At 48.0% G+C, this 11,249-nt stretch overlaps 1 protein-coding gene across 1 annotated transcript; it reads left to right on the top strand.

Annotated features, from left to right (window-relative positions):
• Positions 1-4: 4 nt before the first annotated feature.
• On the top strand, positions 5-11,242 carry POGZ (pogo transposable element with ZNF domain; the record flags this gene model as incomplete). Its single annotated transcript, XM_008943800.1, has 16 exons — positions 5-115; positions 853-961; positions 1,356-1,649; positions 2,435-2,635; positions 3,323-3,432; positions 3,828-4,162; positions 4,854-5,008; positions 5,472-5,572; positions 6,442-6,588; positions 7,388-7,522; positions 8,466-8,635; positions 9,185-9,325; positions 9,661-9,720; positions 10,043-10,155; positions 10,917-10,941; positions 11,068-11,242. Coding segments are annotated over 16 exons (2,382 nt in total), but the record flags the coding sequence as incomplete, so codon positions are not given.
• Positions 11,243-11,249: the final 7 nt, after the last annotated feature.

The following is an 11,249-nucleotide window of genomic DNA, read 5'->3' as shown; positions in this document are numbered from 1 at the left end:
GGGGCTGGGCGCGGTGGTCGCCCAGCCGGTGCTGCGCCCCGTGCAGATCATGCAGAACGCCAACCACGTCACGAGCTCGCCGGTGGCCAGCCAGCCCATCTTCATCACCACCCAGGTGAGGGCCCTGCCAGCCAGGCTGGCCGAGGCAGAGCTGCTGCACTCCTCCAGGGCGGGATTGGTCGGACACACGTTCTGGTTTTTCTCCTGTGCCTTACCAGGTGTTACGTTGGAGCTGGAATCTGTTGGGGTTTTGTTTTCTTTTTTTTTTAATTTATGTAGGTTTAAAAATAGCTTTGTTTGGAAGTAGCTCATTTTCCTACTCATTTTGCAGTTGAGAAAAATTGGCCACATTCCACAACCCAGCGGGTCCTGTGGAGCCAGCACAGGTCTGGTGGGACTTCATGCTGGCTCTCCCTTGTAGCCTTCCCAGTGGGGCCTGACTCCCTGCTGAGGGTGGGTCTGCCCACCCGTCATGAATTTGACCTTGCTGAATACTTTACTACTTTGTTTTATTTTCCTGGGAAACATGCAGATGGTTTTGTTTTGTTTTGTTTTTTTAATGTCCGTTGGCTTCTTGAAGCATTTGAGACCTGGGAGAAGGTTTCTGTGGGTGCTTAAGGGAAGAGAGGCTGAGGGTGGAGGCTGTGTATCAGAATGCTGTAGAGCCTAAGGGACTTACTCTGCTGCTGGGTAAGGTGCTAGCCGAGAACCTTATGACCCCAGAGTTCAATCCAGCACTGTGGGATGGGGTTTTTCTGTTTTGTTTATTTGATTTTTAGGGTAGAAAGCTTATATTGAAAATCCCTCAGGTACACTCAGCATGTTAATGGTAATGGTACTGTCTGACTGCAGGGATTTCCCGTGAGGAACGTGCGGCCTGTTCAAAACACAATGAACCAAGTTGGGATTGTTCTGAATGTACAGCAAGGTCAGACAGTCAGACCTATCACACTCGTCCCAGGTGAGGACTGAAAAAAGCCAAAACAACTGTTGTGCTCCTTTTTAGAGTACCAGAGATTTAAAAAAAAGTCAATATATATTTGGAATCTGTATTTCATATGCATGTCTAGTAGCTCTGAAGAGGGTGGGGTTCAGTTCTGTGGTAGGTGAGATTTGTCTGTGGCTGTAATTCCACTTGTCATTTTGCAGTGGTCAGTTGTAAATATCATCTTCACACTGTCAGCATCCGTGTTGAGTTTTGGTCTGACTTGAAGAAAAATTAATGCTGAACTCCTAAAACTTCCACAGAAACTGCTGGGAGTTTGGGGAGCTCAGCTGTGCTGGCAAGTAGGTTACTGTTGAGGAAATGGAATTCGTTCACCTGATCTGCCTTGTTTGTCTGTTTGTTTTTGAAGCCCCAGGTACCCAGTTTGTTAAACCGGCCGTTGGCGTTCCTCAGGTGTTCTCCCAGACGGCCCAGGTGAGGCCAGGTGCTCCCCTGCCTGTCCGCCCCGCCGCCAACACCTTCACCACGGTCATCCCGGCCACGCTCACCATCAGGAGCACGGTGCCACAGTCCCAGGCACCCCAGCAGAGTAAGTCCACTCCCAGCACCTCCACGACTCCCACCGCCACACAGCCGACGGCGCTCGGACAGCTAGCCGTGCAGCAGCCAGGGCAGTCCACCCAAGCCACTAACCCCAAATTAGGTAAGACTTGTCATGGAACAGCGAGGGGACTTGAATGTCTAACACTGTCTGTAACCTGATCTTCAAATGCATGGTGCACAGCTAAAAGACAGAAGTTGAGTCAGCTCCTGAGTTCTGTTTCTGCCTCTGTCACTGGCTCACGCTTCACCTCTCTTAGCAGCCTGGAAAATGAGGGCAGTCCTGTCATCATGGCCAGTTTGGTTTGAGAACTAGTTAAATTTTGGTTTGTAGTATGTTCTAAGATGATCAATTAGAAGTCCCCAAAGGTGAAAAATATTCACTTGGCTGTATTGAAAGGTGAAGTTAAGTAGCTGGTGAACACAAGCAGAAAATAACTGCGTGGCTTTTGTTTGTTTTGAGTGTTGACTGAATTAATGAGTGAAATGATTGCTCAAGAATAGTAACCATTTAAAAGGGGAAAAATGCTTCTTCATGCAGCAAGGAGTCGGGTTGGTTTCAGCTTTTAAGTGGCAGTACTCATATACAGCTGAATTTAGAAAAGGAGCACAGATAACTTCTGTGACCATCAGTGTCCTGGTTAGCTCATCGTGGGACTTGGCTCATCTCTTGGGGCGTGATCTGGAAGGTTAGGGAAATTCACTTTCCCAGTCTTGCCAGGCTTCACATTACTGACCAGGGTAATGGATGGCTGAGTCACCTCCGGTGAAGGCTCGAGGTAGAAGAGCAGGAGGCAAGACATACTTAGGTGGGGGTGGGATTCGCACCGTGGATCAGCTCTTACTGATTCCTTATTAGTGTTCTTGTATTATCCCTTCCCTTGGCAGTGAGTATGGCGAGCTTTGTGACTGTAAAGAGGCCTGGAGTGACTGGTGAGAACAGCAATGAGGTTGCTAAGCTAGTGAATACACTGAACACCATTCCTTCGTTAGGACAGAGCCCTGGCCCACTGGTGGTTTCCAACAGCAGCCCCGTGCACGGGTCCCAGAGATCGAGTGTCTCAGAGTCGTCGTCGTCGTCCTTAAAAGGTACAGTCTGGAGCAGCCACCTTCGCTCGGGGGGTCCACACCTGGACTTGCTGGAGTGAACAGGAGTTCAATGGGGATAAACACCTGAACAGCTCTGCTGTTAATGGCTTCATCTTGCTCTGGACCTTTTCATCCAGTGGCTGTTAGCAGATACTCACACCCGTGGTTCTGTAGTCAAAGCGATCGGTGTGCGTGTGTGAAATACACGCCTGATTTTTTTCCTACACGAGGAGGCCAAAGGATAAAATCTTTGCTTCTCTTCTGGCAAACAGCACTTTCCTAAGGTGTTTGGGAGTCCAAAAGTTGATTTCATGTACATCTCGTGTCACCTGGATTTTGTTTCATGCTGCATCTGGGGGCCAAGATGGGTCGTTGTAGTCCTATGGAAAACCAAAGCAAACAAAAGATTAAAGAAAAAGGGGAGATGAGTTGAACTGATCTTTTCTCCTTCTTTTAAGTCTAATTTCAAGACACTCCTTAGTCTAGCTACAGGGGGTGTATTTTTTCATAGAGTGTCAGAAGTTTGTACACTTTTGCATGTTTCGTGCCTTTTCTAGTCTACTTAGCAGTTAAAAATGCAACTCTTGAAATGAAAGTATTTCAATATGCCAAAAAGATTGCCTGGACTTAAGATGAAGCATAAGGATTCTATTTTTCTTGGTTTGTTTTGTGTTTTTCCCATTACAGTCAGTTCATCTCCTATTCCCACATTTGACTTGCAAGATGGTGGCAGGAAGGTCTGCCCAAGATGTGACGCTCAGTTTCGAGTCACTGAAGCTTTAAGAGGACATATGTGTGTAAGTAACTGTTCTGAGATGAGCAGTTAGTGGATAACAGGTCATGATGGTGGCATGCGAGAAGAGTTCCCCCAGCCCAGATCAGGGAATTCTGTGGAAGGGAGGAATATGACTAGGAAAAAGGTGGAGGCCTTTGGAAGACCTTCCACAGCATCCTTCACTGGAAGGAGGCAGGCCCTCAGTTTTACATCCTGTTGGTACCAGGGGATGTGTTTATTTTCTAATCTTTATCAGTAAACAGTGGAAACAGAGAATTGGATATTGACTCTGGATTGCTCTTTCCTGGAGTTCCTCTGTCTTTTCTTAGTACTGGTTAGTCTTTGTTTAATAGTTCTTCCTAAATACAGTTTAATGTCTGGGTTTTTTTGTGTTCTGGTTTTGGTTTTTTATTTTAGTACTGCTGCCCTGAAATGGTCAAATCCCTCAGGAAAAGAAAATCTCCAGAATCTGAACCAAATATTCAATCTGCAAAGCCTCCATCTCCAGAAAAAACTACAGCTGTTGCTTCACCACCCTCTTCTACTCCTATCCCTGCACTGTCCCCACCTGCTAAAGCTCCAGAGCCAAGTGAAAATGTAGTTGACTCAACCCACAGTAAGCTCATCATGTTAGTGGATGATTTCTACTATGGCAGAGATGGTGGCAAATCAAACCAGCTGCTGAGCTTCCCCAAGATTCCTACGTCCTTCAGGTGTCCACACTGCACCAAGAGGCTAAAGAACAACATAAGGTAAGGGAGTGAAGGTGGTGTACCAAAAAACCAGTCAGCAGCAGCATCCTGAATACCTCAAACATACAGAAGTAAAAATGAGTTGTAGGCATCAGTCTCTCAGGCCTTGCAGCTTTCCCGTGTTGTAGCCTGAGATCAGAACTGAAGCACAGAATGGGGAGATTGCCTATTGTCACATGGGTAGGTCCTCCAGGGCAAAAATTGTCAGGAGATTGTGTGGTTAGAATAATTGTGTTTATATTCCTCAGCAGAGAGGTTGCATGTGCTCCTCACTGGTCTCAGCAGATAGAAGGAATTAGTGCTTGAAGAACTGCTCTTCTCATCTTTATTCAATGCTTTTCAATAGAGGGAGAAAATATCTCCAAGAAATACTGTATTCTTCTGAGCAAGGCATCAGGGTGTTGTGCCATGATAGCTGGACCCCTGATTTCTCTTAGAAGTTAAAATGTTGTGTCGTCAATGGTTGAACACGCTCCTGGGGTCAGAAGTGCTCCAAAGCAAGTGGGACAGCCTCTGTACTGCAGAATCTGTTCTCTCACCTCCCCTGGAGTTAGGGAGTAGTAGGTTGCTGGATAGGAGACTTCTGGTGGGATGAGCAAGAATCTTAATGCTGTTAAAAAAACTTCGGGGTTACAAGTGCAAAAGGTTTGGGTTTCTGTTCAAATGAACATTCTCTCTTTGCCCCCATAAGATTTATGAATCACATGAAGCACCACGTGGAACTGGATCAGCAGAATGGAGAGGTGGATGTCCACACCATCTGTCAGCATTGCTACAGACAGTTTTCCACTCCCTTCCAGCTACAGTGTCACCTGGAGAATGTCCACAGTCCCTACGAGTCAACAAGTGCGTTGATGTTGCTGCTTGTTGAGGTTCAGGAGGGTTTCTGTCTTGTGTTAAGTGCAGGTCTGTTGAGAAAGGGGTGTCAGTCCTGCCTCACTCCTCCAGGCATTGGGGTTGTAGGCTACCAGCAAAGTCCCATCTCGATTACATTCCTGCAAAATTACCATCAAAAGTATTTTAATGGTTGAGTTCAACAATGATGTCATGGTAGAATTTAATTTGTATCATGAGATTGACGTCTGGTTTGAAATCACTTGAAGTTTCCTCATTGGGACATCTTGTACCCACCATTTTGCTTAAGGGAATTTTTGCTGCCTTTTGGAAACATCTCAGAATGTATTTTGTAGTCAACCCAATTCAAATCTAGTTTTTTGGGAGTGTGTTTTGTTTTGTTTTAAGGAACAGTCATCACCAAATAAACTTTTAATGGCTTTTTTTTGTTACCTGCTTTTCCTTTCTCTTGCAGCAAAGTGTAAGATCTGCGAGTGGGCGTTTGAGAGCGAGCCAATGTTCCTGCAGCACATGAAGGACACTCACAAGCCTGGGGAGATGCCCTACGTCTGTCAGGTACTAAAAGTGGTTTAGGGGCTGGACTTCATAAATTAATACTAGAGAATAAAAGGAGACCTGGCCTTTCTAGCAAAGCATATGACTCATTGTGGTCCAGACCAGACTTGGGCCATGAACAATGCTGTGGAGCCCGTTGTGGTTTTGGGGTGGTTTTTTTCAGTGGCTGTGAAGGCAGCAGGAGCTGCTGAATGTTTTCCACTGGTTCCCAGCACTCTGAAGCTGGATCAGCTTGATGGACGTTTGTTGAGAGCCAGTGGCATTCAGAGACTAATTGTCTCCTGCAGGCAAATTGCTGTGCCATGAAGAGAAGTTGTCACTCTGGAGCAGATGAGATTATGTTGCTTGTGTGATACCTTCTCTTGACACTCTTGTTGCCATGAGATTTGCACTTGCATCCATTCCGAATGTGTCATCTGCACCCTGAGGTCCTAACAGTGCCCCTCCAAAAGTTAAAAACAGAAAAGAAACTTCTATAATATCTTACACTAAAACAGATTATGTTCCAAATTCTGCATTTTTACATAGGCCCCAAAGAAATTTCTCTTTAATACATTCCAACAGCTTTGTATTGACTGTATCTCCTTTTTATTTCTTTTTTTTCTTGGATCTGGAGCTTGAATTGTCACTACTTTGTTTTTATACAAGTAGTTTCAAATCTATTTCTCCAAACTATTCTGAGGCTATGCTGCTCAGCGCAGTGTCTTGCAGCTGGAATAAGCCAGAAGGTCCTTTAGGACCCAGTTGCTAAACTGCAGTGATCTCTGGGGAGCAGGGTGCTGCTGTGGAGGTCTCTGGCTGATCTCCCTGGCGGGTGTGAGGTGGGTGCCGCTGTTCTGTCCCTGTCTGGCGTTTCTCTGCTGCTGTAGGTGTGTCAGTACCGGTCATCGCTCTACTCTGAAGTGGACAGCCACTTCCGAATGCTCCACGAGGACACGCGGCACCTGCTCTGCCCCTACTGCCTCAAGGTCTTCAAGAACGGCAACGCCTTCCAGCAGCACTTCATGAGGCACCAGGTACGTGCCAGGGCTGGAATAAAACCACAAAGAAAGAAAACTGGGTTGGAAAAGGGTGCTCGGGGGCTGCTGGGTTCCCTCTGTGCCAAACGGGATTCACGGGCTGGCATCCCGGCCCCGTGGCAGGGGTTGTGTTGGGGAGAAGAGGAGTGACCCCTGCAGGAGGAGCACAGGCTGGTACTGAGCAGAAAAAGGCAGCTTCTGATGGATGCGTTTCCTTTGTGTGATATCAACCAGCAGTGGGCTCCGTGCTCATTTGGGGCTTAGTTGTTTTTATCTCCAGGTAATAAATGAGTCAAGAATACCTTGTGCCCACCACTGAATGTCATTTTTGGAGCTTAGTGCTCCGTTGCCATACACGTTGGCTCTGTTGACAACATACTTGAAGTGGGTGTAGCTGAAGTGTGCTTTTGGAACATGGAACTGGAGTGCTCTCACCAAGTGCCTGGAGTGGTCTGCCCCAAAGTCCTTCTCAGGGCAGAGTCGAGGCAGCCCTTGGAGGGATGTTGCCCCACGCACTGCCCTGCTCCCATGCCTTACTTTGGCTTAAACAAGCCAGGCAAGGCTTCTTCTGTCACACTTCCAGGTCTGGTGTCTCTCAGATCTTGACAGTTTTAAATAACCAAACCATTAAAACCAAAACACCCAGAATATGGGCCTGTTGGGGTGGGAATTTGATATACTAAATTAAAGCGAGGATACCTTTGTTCTATCTTTTGCTTTTTTTAAACAAAACCCCTGCTGTCTTGTGACTTCTCTTTCTCTCAAATGAAATATACTTCGTCTGCATTTGCTTTAGAAGAAGAGTGTTTATCATTGCAACAAGTGTAGACTCCAGTTCCTATTTGCCAAGGATAAAATTGAACACAAGCTGCAGCACCACAAAACTTTCCGGAAGCCCAAACAATTGGAAGGACTGAAGCCTGGGACAAAGGTAAGAAATTCAAGTTAACAGCAGGCCTCTTGACTTGCACTTCCTCAGGGAACTGATGTTGGCTTGGTCTGCACCACTGAAACTCACTGGGACAGAAGAAAATGTTGGGTTCTGTGTGTGGTGTGTGTGCGTAGTTCATCAGATACATCAGAGAAACACTGAGTGAGAGAGAGGAGGTGAAAGGGGCACGGCAGAGGTTAAACTCTGCTAACTAAGGGATCTGAACTAGTGGTCTGGGTGCCCTCTGTAGTGATTAGGGACGAAGAGGCACTTCTGGGGCTTGAGTCACAGAATCATGGAGTTGTTTAGGTTGGAAGAAACGTTTAAGATCATTGAGTCTCCAACTGCATTATTAACCCAGCATGGCCAGGTCCCCACTGCCCCGTGTCCCTCACCCCACATCTCCACAGCTTGGGAACCCCTCCAGGGGTGGGGACTCCACCACTGCCCTGGGCAGCCTGGCACAGCCCTGGGCAACCCTCCAGGGCAAGAAATTGTTCCTCAGAGACAACTGAAACCTCCCCTGGGGCAACTTGAGGCTGTTTCCTCTTCTCCTGTTGTTTGTTCCCTTGGAGAAGAGCCCAACCCCCCCCGGCTCCAGGCTCCTGTCAGGAGGTGTCAGAGCTAGAAGGTCTCCCCTGAGCCTCCTTTGCTCCAGGCTCAGCACCCCCAGCTCCCTCAGCTGCTCCTCCCCACACTTGGCCTCTAGACCCTTCCCCAGCAGCTCCGTTGCCCTTCTCTGGCCACGCTCCAGCCCCTCAAGCTCTTTCTAGGAGTGAGGGGCCCAGTCACGTGTCCTCTTTTTGCCACTGCTCCCCTGGGTGGGACAAGCTGTATCCTGTTCATTCTGTGCTCAGAGTCTGAAGGGCCACTCCAAAGCCTGAGTTTGGGTAGATCGCTTCTGCTTGGGTGTTTAGGTGGTGGGTGTGTCTGTTTTCTGCAGGTTACAATCAGGGCATCTAGAGGACAGCCACGGACAGTGCCAGTATCTTCCAATGACATGCCGCAGGGCACTGGGCAGGAGACCACTCCACTGTCATCTACTGACCCCCAGCCCATCTTCCTGTACCCACCTGTCCAGAGGAACGTCCAGAAGAGAGCGGTCAAAAAAATGTCAGAACATTTTGCTAAATTTCAAATTTAAAAAGCTGGTTTTTAAAGGCAATGTAGTTGGCTTTGTAACACCCCAGTGACGGGTGACGACCCTCGGCGCTGGGCAGCTCTGTCTCACCAGTTGCCAAGGAAACTTTATATGCCAGGAGAATCCATCTTCCCACAAAACCTGGATTAAGTCATGTTATGAAAGACCTTAAGGTGAAACTGGGAAATACAGAGTGAGGTGCTTTTACAGCAGCAGTGCTATTTCAGCAGCCTAAGGGCTTTGTGCCCACCTGTGTCCTGTTCCCCTGTCTTCAACGTGGGGTTTCTTTTCTGGTTTTAGGGGTGTTATTTTTAATCTATTGTCCACTCTTAAATTGTACACTGCAGCAAGTGGGGAGTGTTTAGCCTGGCACCTTGGGAAGCCAGGGTACAGGATGAGACTAGTTTTACTGCAGCTTTTTGAAAGCATATGTGTCATTAAATCCTTGTGTGTCCTGATGATTGGTGTAACTCCAAGGATACCTGTTGAGGCACTCAGGAAAACATCTCTCTTCCCTTCAGGAGCGTCTTGGGCAGACAGACTTGTCTGGAGTGCAGCTTTGAAATCCCTGACTTCCCAAACCACTTCCCCACCTACGTGCACTGTTCGCTGTGTCGCTACAGCACTTGCTGCTCCCGCGCTTACGCCAACCACATGATCAAGTACGTGTGACCCTCCCACCCTGCTGGAGAAATCCCTCCTGCCTCTGTGCAGCAGTGCTGCAAAACAGCACTAAAAAACACTGAACGCTGTATCGGGGTTCCCAGTTCACTGCAGTGGGCTGTAGGTAGCCCAAAAATGGGGAGTTTTGAAGTGTTGTATAAGGTATTTGTTTAGAGGCGGAGTTTTTGTTTCCTTGAATACTAAACTGGCAGACAAAATATTCTTAAAAGCAGGATTTGGTCTGTCTTTGTAAAGTGGGATGTTTTGTGTGGTTTTGTAGCTCTTGAAATACCTGGAATAATTTTGGCTCATAATAAACTCTCTTGTCTTACAGCAACCACGTTCCTCGAAAGAGCCCAAAATACTTGGCTTTGTTTAAAAACTATACTGCCTGGTAATGGAAAACTCTGTCATCTTGGGTTTTTTAATCCCTTGGGAACCTAATGTGTCTCCACTTTCTCATCTTCCAGTTCTGTTCTCTCACGGTCTGCTTCTGAAAAAGCACTGTTTATTTTGAATATGGAAAATGTGTTCAGTTAAGGGTGATGTATTGAGACTTCCATTGCCCATTAATATTTTGGGGTGGGGACCCTACCTATGCACTGGGGGTGACATCTTTTATCTAACTGTTAATGAGAGGTTGTACATATTTCATACCCGATACTGTGAGACCAAGCTCACGTCTGTATTTCCCCCCCCCTCCTTCTTTTTTCCAGTGGTGTAAAGCTGTCCTGTTCCTCCTGTCTCTTTGTAACATCTGAGGGTGACACAATGGCCGAACATCTGGTCTTCAATCCATCCCACGAGTTCAGCAACATTATTTTCCGAGGTAAATAGTTTGAAAAGGAGCAGAAGAGTTGCAAAAAAAATGAATGCAGGACATAATACATCAGTTGGTAGACTCCAGGTCAAGTACAGCTTTGTTTAGCGTTGGGCTGAGCACTTACCGAGTCCTGAGCTCTAATAAAAGGTAGCGTTAGGGACAGTCTGAAACGCCTGAATGAGTCTCCATTGTTATGGAGATTGGGAAGTTAAGCTTTGAGCTGCCTGGAGCTCAGCTGCGTCCCTGGTACCGCTGTTCTCTGTTCTCCGGAGATCTTCCCAGGGAGAGACAATGCCGGGGGCTTCAGCGAGCTGCTCTGTTCCTCTGAGACATCATTGTACCTCCTTGACACCGGGAGGCCTCAGGCAGCTGCTGGGTTTTGAACAGGGCCTCGAAGTGATGTACGTTCCAGCTTTGCACTGGGCAGGACTCGGGGCGCTGCCTGCAGGGTTCTGGGCAGAGCCAAACCTTCCTCGCCCAGCTCCTGCCGTGCCCAGGGGAGCCGGCGGCTGAGGGGCATGGCTCTGCTCCTTGAGCAGCCTTCGCCTGTTGGCTTCGGTGTGGTGGCGCTTGGAGGTGGGAGGAGATTGGGCTTGGAGCATATGGAGGAGTGTTGGCTGTTCTGCAGCATGTGGGGATGCTTTGGGGTAGCAGACAGCAGAGGGATCCTTATTCTCCCCTCTGAGAGAGGACTTGGTTGTTTGCACTGGCAAAGTGTTGGTTTGTTGGGCTACAAATGTGTTTTCTTGTTTTGTTTTTCTCGACAGGGCCTGCTTGGATGTTGCGTTCCAGGTAAACAGTCTGTGAACTCCTCTTAGGTGGGGGATTGGCTTGGTGGGGTGGGTTTGGTTTGTTGGTTTTCACTCGGCAGCTTCCTTCCCCGCGTTTTAAGGAGGTCCTGTGTTCTCCCCCTTCAAGGCACGTTCAGCCCCAGGACAAAAGCCTGAAGAACACCTGCCCTACCTATTCCCCCAGTAAAGCTGCTACTGTGAAGACAAAGCCTGTGCCACCCACGAAGGACGAGCTGGAGGCCGCGCTGGCGCCGGCGGCCTGCGGTGAGCCTCCGCTGTGCCAGGAGGAGGAGAGCCCGAACGCGGAGG

The sequence above is a fragment of the Merops nubicus genome, unplaced genomic scaffold (assembly GCF_000691845.1).
Source record: "Merops nubicus isolate BGI_N331 unplaced genomic scaffold, ASM69184v1 scaffold44270, whole genome shotgun sequence".
NCBI lineage: Eukaryota > Metazoa > Chordata > Aves > Coraciiformes > Meropidae > Merops > Merops nubicus.
This window is presented reverse-complemented; position numbering and strand designations above follow the sequence as displayed.